A 15,877-nucleotide genomic window follows, 5' to 3' on the forward strand; every position below is an offset into this window, starting at 1 on the left:
AAATATGTGGAACTTCTTGTTGTCGCTCGGACCACATCGTTTTGAAAACACTGCTGCTGTATGTAAATAGTGGGGGTTCTTACGAAGCTCGGGGAGCGCGTCGATCTCGCTCTATACCGCGTAACTGATATGGGGCTCTTTCCGAAAGCCTACATTTTTTCCGCCGTTTTCGTGAGATATGATAAATAACCCAATTTGCTGTGGGTCTAAAACTGTATCTATCGTTTAAACGTTATTGCACCGATTACTTGGGCGGCTTATTGTGGCAGCAGATTTGGTACGAGGTAGAGTTGTGATGAGAATGCTTACTGCCGGTGCAACTCTATCCCCAGTTGGTGTCTATGAAGCGATATGTTGCAGTAGTCACTACTGTTGTTTCTATATTTATAAAGACACCTCTTCCAAGATTTGACAGTAATCGTGACGGTCTTTTTTGCAACCTTACAATAACCAATACCTTGATGATGTGACTATGTGTAGAGATGCTACCCTTTGATCGTGTTCATCATACTTTTTGAATTTTTATCCACCTTGACATTTTTTTGTGGCGCATATCGGTCAACACAGTCGAGGAACAATGGCACACTGTCGTGGTTTAGAACTGACAAGCTTAACAAACACATTTTGGGCTCCGTCAAGTGCCCCCCGCGAAATGTTGTCACCGATCCCAGGAAAACATGTCCAGCGGTGCCACTCTCGCATCAATACCGCCGTGAAGACCTACTTGTCAAAGTCAACGATACTCTGCGGTGCATCGATCCAGTGTGTCCCAAGCAGAGAATCGCCACACTCACAACAGGGACCAAGTCGGATCCATCAATATTGCCTCATTTGAATTTCCACCACCAACAACACACCATCAATTTCTCCTAGAACACGCTCACTTTTTAATACCATTTCTCCCTACATGGAGCAATTGCTGACGTGACAATGGTTAACGTTTCTTCATGTCTATAACGTGACATTAGATAGAAAAGAGTACGCCTGAATCTTTTTCTCCCTCTCCAAAACGTTCTAAATAACAATCCGCACTTTTGTTTGCATAATGATAAATGGATTGAATGCTCGTACCATAGAAACCAGAGAAGGAGAGATAGGGAGGACATTGTGTAATTGTATTAGATATGTAACGCGGCTGTCAACGGGCTATATACATGGACAAAGGAGGAACTACCACTTTCTCTTGACCTACACACATAAGAGACACGCACGTCATCGTTAGTAAATAAAGGATGATACGGAGGAAGAACATAGTGAGAGGGTAATATGTGTTTGCTTTTTTTATTTTTACTCACGGCTTTTTGTACGCATTGCTTGAAATTCTCGAATTCCTTGGCACACATGTCCTTGTGTGCATCTTGGTATTTCGCTGCTATGCATTGGCCATAAACAGTTGCCTGTGTTGAGCAAGAGGCGACGCCTTGAGCCAAAAGACCAACACCTTTCGATCGATTCATTTTGTAGAGGTAGGGTAAAAAAAAAGAAGTATGTAATAAAAATTGGGAGTATTAATGCCCCGCATAAGGCGTGCAGCACGTCACATGGGAAAGCTGGCTGGCTGTGGATATGTGAGAGCTTCAAGTCCTTTTTCCTTGTGACACATGCGTACCGTTCTTTTAAACGCTAATGTCCTTCCGACGACTGAAAATTCGACCGGCCAAGAAACCCGTAAGATCTAGCAACACTATGTTTTTTTGTTAAAAATAAATTACAAAAACTCTTTGCATGGATAAAAAGAAGCGATTGACGTAGAGAGAGTGGACGGGTTATTTTTAACGAATTCTTACAGGCCACTGTCGATCGTGCACAAGAATTCGACGATGGATTCCAACTACTAAGTCAAGCGATTACAGAGATCTTTCGCAAGAACGCAAAGAGTTTATCATACGAGGTGTTATATCGCACGACGTATAACCTGACGCTACGGCAGTTTGGCGAACGACTGTATCATGGAGTAAAGGAGGTTGTGGCTAACTACTTGGAGGACACTGCCGAAGAAGCTATCGTGCCTGCGTTTGTGAATACGTCAGGGGAATCTGCGGGAAGTGGTGCCGACGCTGGTGCCAACCTTTTAAAGACGGTCAAACGTGTCTGGGACGATTATACGACGGCCATGGATATGATTCAAAAATTCTTGCGTTATCTGGTAATGCTTCGTTAATTTTTATTATACAAATCCAGGGGGGGGGGTTGCGAATGGCTATTCGGGTATACGCGCATTGTATACACGCCCGATATTCATCTATTATTTCGCTTTCTATAGGACGACAAACTGCCCAAATACAACTTACCACACATCTTTGACATGGGCCTTGCGCTATTTCGCGACAAGGTTGTTCGGTCCGAGAAATATCCTATTCAATCGCAGCTTATTTCGGCAATGTTGACACAAATCCAACTCGAACGTCATGGTGAAGTGATTGACCGAACTGCGGTAAATTCGGCAGTAGTAATGCTTTCGGAACTGGTCGATCCAACTACGCGCGATAGCGTGTACGTGGTGGATTTCGAAACAAAGTATTTAGAGACCAGCACCGCATTTTATCAGGTCGAGAGTCAGACTTTGGCATCGTCGTACGACGCACCTGAGTTCATGCGAAAGGTAACAGAAAGAGAAGAGACTAAAAAAACAAAATGCCGCTTATTCCCGGGTTTCTATTGATCGATTTTTATCCCCTTTTCTCCAAACAACAATTTTTTTTAATTTTCTCCATATACTAATCATGATGATGATGATTAGGTGGAACGACGATTGGAGGAAGAATACGAACGTACAACAAGATGCTTGAGTCTGACAACTGAACCCAAGATTCGACATATCGTAGAGACGCAATTGATAGCTAATAATTTAAAAACGGTGATGGAGGTAGGACAGAATTAGAGAGGGGGATGATGACTAAAACTAAAGAGGACATGGAAAAAATGGATCTAACGCCCTGGATCCTTTCTGTTATAGATGCAGCATTCGGGCTTGGATAGCATGTTGAGTGCCGATAAATACGGGGGTAGGTTATAAACAAGGAAAAAGAGATTGGAAGGGAAATACGCGCGCAAGTAGAGCAGCATGCTCAATAGAACCATTCAAAACAATAATTGTATAGATCTATCACGGATGTACAAGTTATTCTCACGCGTCCCAGCGGGTCTGAACGAAATGAGAACGGCGATCAAAAATCACATAATGCAACTGGGTGCAGAAATCAACAAAACCATCAATGCAGATCTGGCTGCGAGCGGCTCCAAATCAACATTGGCGGCACGAACGCCGGCGGAGAAAGCAAATGCAGGGAGTGGCGCACAGACGGCAATTCGTTGGGTTGAACAAGTGCTGGCACTTCAAGAAAAGTTTGACCGGATTTTAGAGCTGGCTGCTAATAAGGACAAGTCATTTCAAACTGCATTTAATGAGGTATGATGGTTTCTTTTCTTTTTGCGATCGAGGAGTTTGGGTGGTAAGGATTAGACGAAGGAAGGTCGATGGTATCATTTGTTGTAATGGTGACTTTGAACTTTTCATCTTCTTCTTCACATGTATAGGCATTTGAAAGTTTCATCAACGAGAACCCCAAATCAGCCGAATTCATTTCGCTGTTCATCGATGAAAATCTCAAAAAGGGACTCAAGGGTGTAAGTTTTCTTTTCTGTTACGGCAATTTGGAAACAGAGTAGAATTGGATGGAATGGAATAGTGCCTATTGGAGGTAGGAGAGAGAACCGAATAACTCACCTTTGAATGAACATCCTAATAGAAATCAGAGGATGAAGTGGATAACGTGCTGGACAAGACGATCACATTGTTCCGATTCTTGTGCGACAAGGACGTATTTGAGCGTTACTACAAACAGCACCTGGCCAAACGACTCTTGTTCAACCGCAGCGTTTCAGATGATGCAGAGCGTGGCATGCTTGGAAAACTAAAGGTACCGCAATACCGTCATCATTATCAGAATGATTTACACGTGTGTAAAAAAAAGAAAACTCATTTGACTAACGGGTTATCTGCTTAATTTGTTATAGCGAGAATGTGGCTATCAGTTCACGAACAAGCTCGAAGGCATGTTCAACGATATGAGATTGTCTGCTGAAATGAGTGGCCAGTTTAAGGAATATGCGGAGCAAGCTATTACAAATGTAAGCTCTTCCACTGAGAGAGAGGAAGTGGGAATATGAAATTAACAAGGCGTCCTTTTTTTTCCAACACTAGAAACCGACCATGGATGTCTCAGTTATAGTACTCACATCAACCTTTTGGCCAATGAATCTCTCTTCATCACCCAAGTGCACGCTAGCCCAAGAAGCATTGCAAGCATGCAAGGTTTTCGAACAATTCTACTTTGGTCGCCATAGTGGTCGACGGTTGACTTGGCAACCGCAAATGGTAATTGACACTTTTTTTTTTTTGCATCTTTGCTGCTGCTAATTTGCTAATATCTTGTGTATTATGAACGTTAAAGGGCACTGCTGATATCCGAGCAAACTTTAAAAAGAGTAAACATATGCTGAATGTATCCACATATGCCATGTTGGTCCTTCTTCTTTACAATGATTTGAAAGAGGGTGATTTCTTGAGCTTTGAGGTAAAATTCTATAACTGAACCCTTCTCACTCTTTTGTGACTTATATTAAACCATCTGTTATTTATTGGAACTATGCAGGACATACAAGCACAAACACAAATCCCCGACAACGACCTAAAACGCACACTACAATCCTTGGCATGCGCCAAATACAAGATCCTTACCAAGGAAAACAAGGGCAGAGCCATCCTATCCAATGACAAATTCTACTTTAACCAGGACTTTACGGCCAACCTGGCGAGAATCAAAATCCAGACGGTTGCCAACCGGGTCGAATCGGAAGGCGAGCGGCGGCAGACACAAGACAAGGTGGATGAGGAACGCAAACATCAGATTGAAGCTGCGATTGTGCGTATCATGAAAGACCGTAAAACCATGGAACACAACCTGCTGATTGCTGAGGTTTCCAAACAACTCAGTGCTCGATTTATGCCCAATCCAGTCATGATCAAAAAACGTGTCGAGGCTCTAATAGATCGTGAATATCTCGAGCGAAGCTCAGAAGACAGGTATGTATTTATCTATTGTTTTTAAAAAAGACAAGCGTGTGTATTTGTGAACATCAAAGAGTTTTGCTAATCTTGTTTTTTTTTTCATTTACTCTATGTAATAGACGTGCCTATCGTTATTTGGCTTAGAAAAAATACCCCCCCCCCCCAACCTTCAAACCCTACAGAAACATCATCTTTTGCCAACGAACTTAATATAACAAAAACTGTTTGTTTCCTCCTAGGTTTCTGCTTTTGACCAAAAGTCACCGTATTAGTAAATAAACTGTTGTTGACGGTGACAATAGCTCTTACAGTGAAAGTCTAACTCGATGTCAGCCTTAATTGAGTATACAAAGTCAGTCCATCTAATAATAAAAATAGACATGTACGAATAACATGTAGTTGCCCACTAGGTCCCCACCGTACCACAACAAAGTATCATCCGTCTACGCATGCGAAATTGACTATGCCTCCCTTGATGCCCCTTTCCCCAATTCGTTCCTCATCTTTACATATGCACATGATAGAACGGGTCACCATTTCGTCTCTTTATCGCATTGAGCAGCTGGTGTGCTCTCTAGTACATACACAAGCATCCTTTACAAAGAGACGTAAAAGTTTTATCTATTACAATCGTCCCTATTGTTCGTAACATTCACAAAAAGTCTTAGAAAGGTCATCCCTTTGAGCATCATCACTCAGAGGAAATAAAAAGCAAGTAGCTTGACATGCGTATACAGAACACTATATATCGAAAGCGGGGGAGACCAACACCTTCTATCTCAAAAGTTCAGATATACTACGGTCTTTTCCGCTCACCGACGTCAGAGTCCAATTCCTTAACACAACCCTGCGTATCAAAAAAACAAAAAACTGATAAAAACCGCTACACATAGAAAATGGAACTATTCTTTTAAGTCAGAATGCAATGTTTTTAATGAACAAAAGAGAGAGAGAGAGAGAGAGAAAGTATTGAATAAAAGTGTGTGCTATAGAAAGATGTATGCAGAATGCTTATAAGATTATTTTCTTTTTCTTTTTTTTCGGGTAGTGGGTGGGATGAATGTGGGCTATTAAAAAAGTAGTCTTTATGGTGCCAGACATGTTGCTTTGTTTCGTTGATTACTCTTGTGCCGTTTGAGAGCATCCAATCTATAAAAAAAAACCACAAAGTTTCAAGAATTAGGGGAGGACAACAACAACAACACGACGCTTTGCCAAAAGCAAGAAAAAAAAAAGATGTTTTTTACCTAGAAAATGTTTTGTTGCAGCCCAAGCATTTGTGCGGTTTGTCACCTCCGTGTATCTTGGCATGTCGTTTCAAATCATGGTTCCGACTGAATGCAGTCTGACACGCAGAACATATGAACGGACGATCATCGGTGTGTGTTCGTGAATGGCTTTTGAGATTGTAGAGACGAGCAAATGTTTTGCCACAGTTCGGAAACAGACATGGATACACGGTTTGTGTTTGGTCGTTGATCGTGGTCGTGATGGGTGCAGCTGAGGCATAGATGGACATGGCCGCCGACTGCGTGTCTGCAAGCGCAGGATCGGACCGTCGACGTTTGTGACCTGGCGTAGCACGCGGTGCTGGTTTCGGCCCTGCTACTGTTGCTGTCCGTGTGTTGCTGTTGTCGTTGGTGGAGGAGGATGATAATGCGGGGTGTTCGTTCGAGGGTGTAGTAGTAGTACTAGGACTGCTTGTTGTGGTGGATGGTATCTGGAAATGTTGGCTGGTCGCCATGGCAGCCACGGCAGCTGCTACCGCTGCTGCATTGTCGTTGCTACCGCCGGCCTGTGCAAATGGATTGGAGAGGAAATAGGGATGGTTGGCAAGAATGGAGAGGGATGTGTTGGATGGGGACGAGTTAGAGGAAGGTGAGTCGGTAGTGTTGTTGTTGTTGTTTTCATCGTCTTCACGACGGGCGGTCGTTGTGTTGCTGTTGTATTGCTGCTGTGCATACAAGGCCAATGCCGCGGCATCTGCAAAGTTAAGTGCGGGTTGTGAGTCGACGGTATTATTGTTATTATTAGTGTCAGTTGCTGAAGAAGAGGATGGGGAGGCGAGGGTGTCGGAGGAAGTGGACGCTACTGCTGCCGCTGCAGAATTGATGGTGCCTAGGAGCGCTTGTGAGATTAAGGCCTCGATGGCTTCATGATTGCCTTCTTTTGCTTTCTCGGTGATTTTTTGCACAAAATCAAATGCGCTGTTGCCGATACTATCATGCTGGTTGTTGTTGTTGTTGTTGTCGTCGTCGTGGTGGTGCTGTTGTTGATGATGATGATGATGGTGGTGGTGGTGGTGAAGATCGTCTTGGTGATGAAGATGGTGATGATGAAGGGTGTTATTGTTACTATGTAGACTTGGCGATGGAGGCGCTGAGCCTTCCACGTCAATATCATGCTGCCACTCGCCGTCTTCTTTCTGCTCCCTTATCTTGTTTTGCAGCCATTCCGTATCCACGTATTTGCTCGACAATGAATTGTCCCATCGCTGCTTCAGCTGTTTCCCTTTGCGACCCGGGATCATGCTCGCAATCTCCTTCCATCGACCATACCCAAAGCGCTTAATCCCCGTGATGAGTAGATCATCTTCTCCTTGAGTCCAGCTGCCACGTTTGTAGTCCTGATCATCGCTACTCTGATGCTGTAACTCAAGTGCGTCAACAGCTGCTTGCGACAGACCGGGATAGTTGGCAATAAGCATGACATTGCTGTCATTCATGTGCTGCTGATGATGATGATGATGATGTTCCTCCTTTAAGCTATCGTCTGTCGGATGCTTAATGTCCTCATGGTTGTCTGACGACAATATCTCCTTGTCCTGACTATCCCCTTCTTCTTGATGGGACAATCCCAACATTTGAAGAGCTGTTGCTGCCGTTGCTTGATCAATCCATTCCGTTGATTTTTTCCTCTCTTGCGGATGATGATGTTCATTGTTTTCTTCAGATGTAGAGGACGTAACCGTGTGTGTCGTCGTCGTCGTCGGTGATGATGAAGAGGAGGAGGTTGTAGCAACAGTAGTCGACAAGAGACTTTGTAATAATTGCTGTTGCTGCTCATATGTTTTCTCCTTTAAACCCTCGAGAGAATCTAAGATACCTTTCTGTGTAAGTGGACTTGGATTCAAATCAAAAGAACCGGCGCTCCAACCTCCCCCAACAAAAAAAAAAATAGCAAACCTGGCTTGGAGGTCAAATGAGCTGCAACCACATTAACAACGTCGTTCAAATCCCCATTATTCTGACTTGCTTCAGCGGCAGCTTGTTGCACGTTTTGTAAAATGGCTGTCAAAGTAGCCAGTGTGTCGGCCGCAGTTGTTGTGGCAGACACTGACTCACTATTAGAATCTGACGTTTCTGCTGCTGTAGTTGCTGTTGTTGTCAATGGTGAAGCTATTTCTTTGTGGGGTGTTGTGGGTGTTGGCGATGCCGTAATGTCCAACGCAACATTGGTCTCTTCTACAGCTGGCGGTACTATCGTAGGTACTGGTGGTGGTGGTGACGACTGTTTGACAAGTCGTGCCAACTCTGGATCTTGATGCGATCGTCGTCGATTGCTACTTTCGGCGGCAAAGAGATGCACTCGTGCCATTGTGTTCTTGGTTCTTTGTTGCTGTTGAACATGATAGTGTGTACCAAAGGGTTATATAGGACGTGTGTGTGTGAGTTATATATATTACTTTAAAGCAGACTTGGTCCTCTTATATTTTTCCCTATTACTTCATACTCACCCCGTTTGTGGTGGCTTACTTGGGAGGCTTGGTAGAAAGAGGCTTTGCCCAGAGTTACAGATCCAGAACGGAACTTGCCTCTCTCCCTCTCCACACATCTCGCTCTCCGGACAACTGACCGGACCAGAGAGACCGCGGAAAAGTTTTTTTTTTTTTGTCATTCCGCCAATAGTTCAGTTCATCAAGTCTCGGCTGCTCGGCTGATCGTTGTGCCTTTCGTTTTCGCTCTCCTTTCCACCTGTCAAATATTGAGGGTCCGGTCCATTTTTAACCCTCTCAGTGTTGGTGGCCCCCTCCCCCCGGGGGATTGTGGGTTCAAACCAACAGAGTGGAGATCACACACACCCTTGCTTTTTGAGTACAACATATTACTATTAGCGTGGGATTTTGAAACAAATGAGGCAAAAGAACTCCCCATCTTTTTTTACACGTTTGGGTTAAAAGATAACTTGAAGAAAAGGAAAAGCTTGTTACAAAGACTTTTGACATTTGTCATGATAACACTCATGGGTCGGATATTACTTTCTACTTTTTAAAAACTTCGGAAGTGATCTCGTAATACAATAGCCGAAGAAACACACAATGGGGGCGGGAAGAGGAAATTGATCGAACGACAAAAAAAAGATAAAGATGATGACTCAAATGTTTTGTTTTTTTCCAAATTTTCAAAGTAAGAATCATACAAGTACATAAGACATTACGAACAGCAAAAAAGAATAAAAGGATAGATAAGACAAAGGGTGGGGTGGAAAGTAGAGTTAGTAAGTGAGAAGAGCGACAGGGATGCAGATGACATACAAAGTGGGAGGGGGTTAGCGACTAGATAGAGAGTATAAAGGGTTAGAAAGATTTCCTCCCAACTTTTTCTTTTCTTTTGGGCGGGTTGCTAGTAGTGAGGAGTGGGGGGAGGATATGTTGGCGTGTGCTAAAATGTGTGTGTGTGTGGGGAAGATGTTCAATATGAGCGTGCAGATAGAGCGTATATCTTTTATAAAAAGAAGACTTAATGGTGGTGGTGTCGATATGCAGATGCAGAAGAGGTAGAGAGAGTAGATGCAGAAGACGATTTTGTAGGATGATGATAGTAGAGAGGATGTAGTTTCAACAGTCGTTCGCGCTGTGCAGTTTCATTGCCGTACTCTTCATCGGCAGGGATGTTCAGACTCGGGGCATCAAGGGCTCCATGATGGTGGTGGTGTTGTTGTTGCTGCTGGCGACGCAGCACATCATTGGCAGGAACAACCAGGGCGGCAGGCGTGGATGGGTATTTGATGTTATGTTTGGCCAAAAGCTCTTGTTGCATACGAAGCTGGTGCTGCAACAGTTCCAACTGCTTTTGCTGGTTCTTGTGAGCCATCAAGGCTGCCAGTGTCTCGGGTGCCATGGCATTCGTAGAACCACTGCTGCTGTTGTGGCTGTTGTTGTGGCTCCTACTACTGGCATTACCATGACGATAGAACGAAGCACGGTTCATCACCATGCGACCTTCGACTTCAAGACGCAGCTGCAGCGAGGCAAGCTTCTCACGCAGACCGCGATTGCGTTTCTCCAGATGCCGGACATATTCAACCGCTTTGAACAAGATTGTGCTCTTTGAATTGTTGATGTTCTTTAGCGTAGGAATGATATCGGTCAGCTCTTTAAAACCGTTGCGGATGGTGTTGCGACGTTTTTGCTCAGAGGCAATGTGGTTGGCACGCCGTTCTTCATCCGTGAGAAGTTCACGCGCTCTTTGTTGTTGTTGTTGTTGTTCCTCGTCTTGTGTTGATGACTGGGCTGATGCGGATGTAGTAGCAGTAGTAATAGTAGCGGGAGGCTGATGAAGATGATGTTGTGGTTGTTGTAAAGTAGAAGAGGTGCTAGTAGTAGTAGTAAAAAGTGGGTCGGTTAACCGTCGGTTGTGATGATATTCAGGCAACGATGCGTCAGAAGGTCGACGTTTCCGTGACATGGTTGTCTGTTGGAGATAAATTGGTTCAGGTGGGGTCACGATCGTAGGACCAACGTGATTTTCCTATTGTTGTTGTGTGTGTGTGTGTGTAAGTTTTCTATCAGTTCTAATAAAAATTGCTCATGGCAGTCTTTCTGAGGGACTTACCAAGGATCCCATGTCAAAGAACGTCTCAAGCAAATCATGGTATTCCGGTGGAGGTTCCTGCTTTGCTTGTATGTAAAAGTCGTCATCTGCGGGAATGGCTAGGCTGGCTGTCGGATCAAATCCTGTTATATACATATTTTTAGTACATGTTCTATTTATCTCTGCGTTATAATAATGATGATGATGATGATGATGATAAACAGTCCACACACCTTCAAAGGGGCCATTGTCCTCGGGGTCAATAACACTTTCGGTCGAATCGTGTCCGGAATAAAAGGAAGGGGCGGTGCAGTTGGTGGAGGTACTCGTCACACTGGTAATACTCGACGCCTTGTGGGTGGGGTCGTAATTTTCATCCATTGTTATTTGCTGGTCAGACATGTTGGGGTGTGAGCCATACGTGTGGTATGTGTGAGTAGAGCTAGGTGAGAGAGTAGGTAAGGGTGAGGCAGTATGTGTGTGGAAGAGAGAAAGGGAAGAAAGAAAGAGAAGAACTGGTTCTGAGAGGAGGTTTTAACAACGACAGACGACGTGCATTAAAGAGACACACACACAGAGACACAGAGACAGAGAGAGAGACAGAGACTCTGTGAGAGAGTGAGAGAGAGAGACCGGCAATGGTGTGGAGTCAGCACAAACAGACGTGGCTTTACTCCGCTCTGCCTCTCAAGTTGCTTTCAACCGTGCTTATGTGATACCCTTTGCAACATTCACCTCATCTGATGATTTATTCTTTGTCACAGCTGAGCCCACCGTTTGTGCTGACTCCTTGCAATCATCATCTCGCGTGAGTGCGCACCTACACGCTCACACACATCTTCTGTTCAAAACAGCCACTACTCACCCTCACCTTCACCCCCACCTTACGCTCTACTCCACCTCCACCTTTTTACTCGGCCTCCCCCACATTTGTTGTACCTCGAAAAAAAAAGTGTGGCAAATCCCGTAACCCCGAACCCGACAACCTCCGTAGGGCTCGCACAACATATGGTTTCACATGCGTTTCCCCACACTCTTGACTCTCTCTCTCTCTCTCTCTCTCTTTCTTTCTTCTTCTCTTTGTCTTGGGCACTAATAAAAAGGCTTTATTCTGCTTGAAAAGGAAATATCAAATATATGTATATGTATCATGGGGTGGAGGGAAGAGTAATAAAGGCTTAAACACGAGCATCCATCGAACGGCGATGATGATGATGATGATGATGATGACGATGCTCGTCAGTAGTAGAAGAGGAAGGAGGGGTGAGGGGCATATGATCTTCCTTAGTGTTGTTCTTGTTGTTGTTGTTGTGTGCCAATGCAAACAAAGACATAAGCGCATTGGCCACACCCGTGTTTTTCTGTTGATCGACAGTACCGGTGACCGCCATGACTTGATCCAAGTTTTGCAACATGGCCGTCGTCCGTGTCAACAGTGACGTCAGGTTGCTCACCTCACGCTGCAATTCGTGACGGTGCGCTTCGAGCATTTGCTGTGTTTGATGCGGATGGACAGCCGGATTCAACAAGGCCGACACCGTGGCCAAAGCAGCGGCGGCTGCAACGGCCGATGAGTTTTGTTGCTCCTGCTGCTGCTGTTGTTGTTGGCTTTGCTCCTTTCCAGCGGATGCATTAGGTTCCTTGAACACTTCGTGGGCAGTCAACGGAGGCGATGGCAAGCTTGGCAACGAAATCGATGGCAACGAACGCGTGCTGTCCTTGTCTGGGTTCAAAAGACGAGCAATGTTAGAGACCGGCTTCATGGGCGGCGATGGCAAATGCATCCGCTTCTGGAACGCATCGGGTTCAACAGGATCAAGACGAGGCTCTGCACTGGGTGAAGAGGATGGCTGACGAGAAGCTCCTGTTGTCGTCGTCGTCGTCGTCGCTGCTGCTACTACTGGAGCAGCTGCAGCAATTGGAACAGGGGCAATCGATGCTGGCGGCGAAGGCTGATGTGGCAACAACGGACGCATGGGATACTTGGCGGCCAAAGTAGGCAATTCCATGCGCTTGGCAGGACGCTGGTGAGGATGATCATCGTCATGGGATGCCTTGCGCTTGCGACCGTCGTCACTTTCATCCGACGACGACGACGATGATGATGATGACGATGAACAAGACGGGTGATAGCCGTTCTGCTGAGCAGCCAAGCTGGACACAGTCACACGCTTACGACGCTTGATGATCGATCGCTTCATTGTCATGGGGCGATGGACGTTGTGCAACTTGTAATAAAGACCGCATGCGTTGCAGATGGTGTTGCCCTGTTCGTCACGACGCCAGAGAGGGGTGGTGGTGGTGCTGCAGTTGGCGCAAGAGAGCAAAGGACGTTGCTGACAACCCTGGTCAACGCACTCGTCGGTGCACTTGTCGCAAGGAGAAGAAGCAAGAGGAGGTGTGATTCTGTCAATCGACTGGTGCTGCTGCTGCTGCTGTTGCTGTTGTTGTTGTTGTTGTTGTTGTTGCGGGTGAATAGGAACTGGTGCAGCGGGTGAGGGCGAAATGTGCGACACAATGGGAGTCAAAGTGGGTGGAGCAGGGGCCAGAGCAACTGGTGCGGAAAGTATAGGACGCTTGGTGGAATTACGCTTCAACCACGGCGGGCGAGTAGTGTTGCGGGCTTTGAGATAAAGGCCGCATGCATTGCAGATGGTTTCACCCTGAGGGGAACGTCTCCACAGTGGAGTAGTGGTGGTGCCACAGTTCGAGCACGAAGTCACGGATGCTGTTCCAATATCCGATGTCGCAGCACTGGAGCTGCACGGTTCAGCAACGACATGAGTGTTGGAAGAAGAAGAGGTGTTGTTGTTGTTGCTGTTGGAACGATCTGTGACTTGCGTTTGCTCGATGCCAGAACGAAAAGTCTGGGCTTGATTTGTGAGAGTAGAAGCCGGTACTGCGTTTGAGTCCTTGGGAGTCGTGGTAAAATCTAAAGGGCATTTGTGGCACGAATCCACACTAGTCGCGGTCGAGGGCTTGTTGTAGAAGGGTGACTTGACCGTCATGGTGGATGGATTTTTTTTTTTTTAACTGTGTGTGAAAAACGGGTCGCTTATTCGTTCAACTTGACGTCTGTTTGGTTCTGGTCTATACATAAAACACGCAATGCCATGTTAACAACGAATGGTCCACAAAGCAGGGCGTGTGTGTCTCTTTCAAAACACCTCTTTTTATCTTGACCGAATAGCGTTCTTGGTCTGTGCCTATTTACCCCAGGAAAGGCGTATCGACTCTTGACAATACAGAAATCGAGAAGAAGAGGTTGAGAGGGCTTTCCTTGTGAAAGGGCAAAGGAAAAAAAAAGGAGGAAAAGAGAAACGAATAAAATTGGGCGTCGGAACAAAAAAAAAAACTTCCCTTTTATCTTTGCGTGGCCCTTTGCAATCTGATTGGCTTGATTGCCAGCTGATAACGGCCCTTTTAAACTCAACACCGATAAGATTGTATGCTTTCCATCCCGCGGAAAACTGCATTTGCACTTAACACCCACCACCCCCCCCCCTCTCTTTCTTCTCCTCTCTCTCTCTCTCTCTCTTTCTACCCACAGGCTCGCATCCCTCCCCCCTTTTTACTAATGCTCTGCTCTCTCCTCGAATCGATAGATATCCGTGACTCGTGATGAATCGCGCTAATCCTTTTTCAAGCAATAATCAAAAATCACCATCGCCACTCTTCTTCCAGGAACCCAACTCTTGTTTGTCCAAAAGTGGGGGGGGGGCCTCGAACAGGCAAAGGATCCAAGGCATCTTTTTTTTTATTTATTTATACACCATCGAGACTATCTCTACTGATGACAATGATTGGAAAGACATAGGACATCTTTATACAAGACATGGAGCAACTCCGCGCTGTGTGAAAGGATTGTGAGATCTGTGTGAGGGTACCAAACTCTCTTTTTGCATTTCAAGATCAATGATAAAGAAGATGAGCCGCTCCTCTCTTTCTCTCTCTCTCCGCAGAATTTACGTGGCCCAGATAGAAAAATCAGTATCACGCCCTGCCCCTCGTGCGCACACTCTCAACATGCTAGCCCTCATATCTACTACCGGAGTGTGCCGAAGAAGAAGAAGAGGCTGATAGCAACAGTCGATACGGCCCTCATCTACCCATGTGCGTGGCTGAAATAAAGGATCGTGACAATGTGATTGGGTGACTCTTTTGATAAAATGACGCATGCCCCTCTATTTTGGGGTCTTTCTAGTGAGAGAGGGGATCATAAACACTACTGTACAGAATTTGGTTGATAAATGGGATCTTCATCCACCCTTCCCAGTCATCCATCCATCCATCCCTCCATCATCAAGGGCCCCAAGTAGTCCGAGAGAAGAAGCATCTCTTTTTTTTTTTTTCTTTTCTTTATCATCTTTTTGCCCTGTATCATAGATGCTGTCACACCCAACTCGGGGAATCCGGTTCTGTATATATCCATTTGTAATAGGTGTGTGTGCACACAAACAACCATTACAAATTTGGGCCCGCTTGATATCAAAAAATATTATCTTATCAGTCCCGCTTTTGCGGATCTTGACCAGTCCCAAGTAGGGTTGTTGTTGGTCATTACTAAAAAGACACCAGGGGGCGTGGGTGGGTGGGCGCGGGTTCAAAAGGAAGGAGAGAGAGAAAGAGCTTCATCCACACATTGGTACGATGGTGGAAATGTCTCGGAATAATACCCGTATAAAGCTCTTTTATGGATCCGAGCGCAGCAGCCCCCTGTATATACTTTTATTACGGATGGAGCATTTCCCGCTTGTAGACCTACTGTATATAGACTTTTGCGGAGAGAGCTCTTGGTTTACATAAAATGTTTACAATGGACCTACTACCACTTTTGCTGCTTGTGTGACAATACAGTCATTTTCTACTCGTTTCATCATTCCCGCGAGTATAGCCACTTGGTATATATCATAACTGTAGAAAATGACGCGTGATCGGATCAGCACACTGCTGTAAGTTACTCGCATATACAAATGCTTGGCAGTGGACCAAT

General features: G+C 45.3%; 7 protein-coding genes across 7 annotated transcripts; 1 reads left to right on the top strand and 6 right to left on the bottom strand.

Moving 5' to 3' along the window:
* Positions 1–825: 825 nt before the first annotated feature.
* BDB00DRAFT_861195 (uncharacterized protein) lies at positions 826–1,439 on the bottom strand (the record flags this gene model as incomplete). The annotated part of the gene is made up of 3 exons (XM_053126026.1): positions 826–951; positions 1,072–1,188; positions 1,296–1,439. Coding segments are annotated over 2 exons (162 nt in total), but the record flags the coding sequence as incomplete, so codon positions are not given.
* On the bottom strand, positions 826–1,516 carry BDB00DRAFT_216540 (uncharacterized protein). The gene has a single exon (XM_053116504.1). The coding sequence runs from the start codon at positions 1,104–1,106 to the stop codon at positions 888–890; it is 219 nt and encodes a 72-aa protein (XP_052972596.1). The 5' UTR covers positions 1,107–1,516; the 3' UTR covers positions 826–887.
* Positions 1,517–1,597: 81 nt separating this feature from the next.
* Positions 1,598–5,428, top strand: BDB00DRAFT_861197 (Cullin). The gene is made up of 13 exons (XM_053126027.1): positions 1,598–1,668; positions 1,790–2,146; positions 2,264–2,602; positions 2,741–2,866; positions 2,957–3,005; positions 3,102–3,409; positions 3,538–3,627; positions 3,750–3,920; positions 4,018–4,131; positions 4,205–4,378; positions 4,455–4,577; positions 4,656–5,086; positions 5,191–5,428. The coding sequence occupies exons 1-13, from the start codon at positions 1,627–1,629 to the stop codon at positions 5,213–5,215; spliced, it is 2,349 nt and encodes a 782-aa protein (XP_052972597.1). The 5' UTR covers positions 1,598–1,626; the 3' UTR covers positions 5,216–5,428.
* Positions 5,429–5,976: 548 nt separating this feature from the next.
* On the bottom strand, positions 5,977–8,822 carry BDB00DRAFT_216602 (uncharacterized protein). Its single transcript, XM_053116506.1, has 2 exons — positions 8,257–8,822; positions 5,977–8,167 (listed from the first exon to the last, which is right to left on the bottom strand). Exons 1-2 carry the CDS (start codon positions 8,666–8,668, stop codon positions 6,315–6,317), a joined length of 2,265 nt encoding a protein of 754 aa, XP_052972598.1. The 5' UTR covers positions 8,669–8,822; the 3' UTR covers positions 5,977–6,314.
* A 988-nt stretch (positions 8,823–9,810) lies between these two features.
* On the bottom strand, positions 9,811–11,286 carry BDB00DRAFT_793514 (uncharacterized protein; the record flags this gene model as incomplete). The annotated part of the gene is made up of 3 exons (XM_053121217.1): positions 9,811–10,821; positions 10,906–11,027; positions 11,118–11,286. 3 exons carry the CDS (start codon positions 11,284–11,286, stop codon positions 9,811–9,813), a joined length of 1,302 nt encoding a protein of 433 aa, XP_052972599.1.
* Positions 11,287–12,027: 741 nt separating this feature from the next.
* Positions 12,028–13,352, bottom strand: BDB00DRAFT_861201 (uncharacterized protein). Its single transcript, XM_053126028.1, has one exon. The coding sequence runs from the start codon at positions 13,089–13,091 to the stop codon at positions 12,063–12,065; it is 1,029 nt and encodes a 342-aa protein (XP_052972600.1). The 5' UTR covers positions 13,092–13,352; the 3' UTR covers positions 12,028–12,062.
* Positions 13,062–13,892, bottom strand: BDB00DRAFT_751818 (uncharacterized protein; the record flags this gene model as incomplete). The annotated part of the gene is made up of 2 exons (XM_053118633.1): positions 13,062–13,220; positions 13,368–13,892. Coding segments are annotated over 2 exons (684 nt in total), but the record flags the coding sequence as incomplete, so codon positions are not given.
* Positions 13,893–15,877: the final 1,985 nt, after the last annotated feature.

The sequence above is a fragment of the Zychaea mexicana genome (genome assembly GCF_025766255.1).
Source record: "Zychaea mexicana strain RSA 1403 chromosome Unknown BDB00scaffold_195, whole genome shotgun sequence".
In the NCBI taxonomy this organism is placed as follows: Eukaryota; Fungi; Mucoromycota; class Mucoromycetes; order Mucorales; family Lichtheimiaceae; genus Zychaea; species Zychaea mexicana.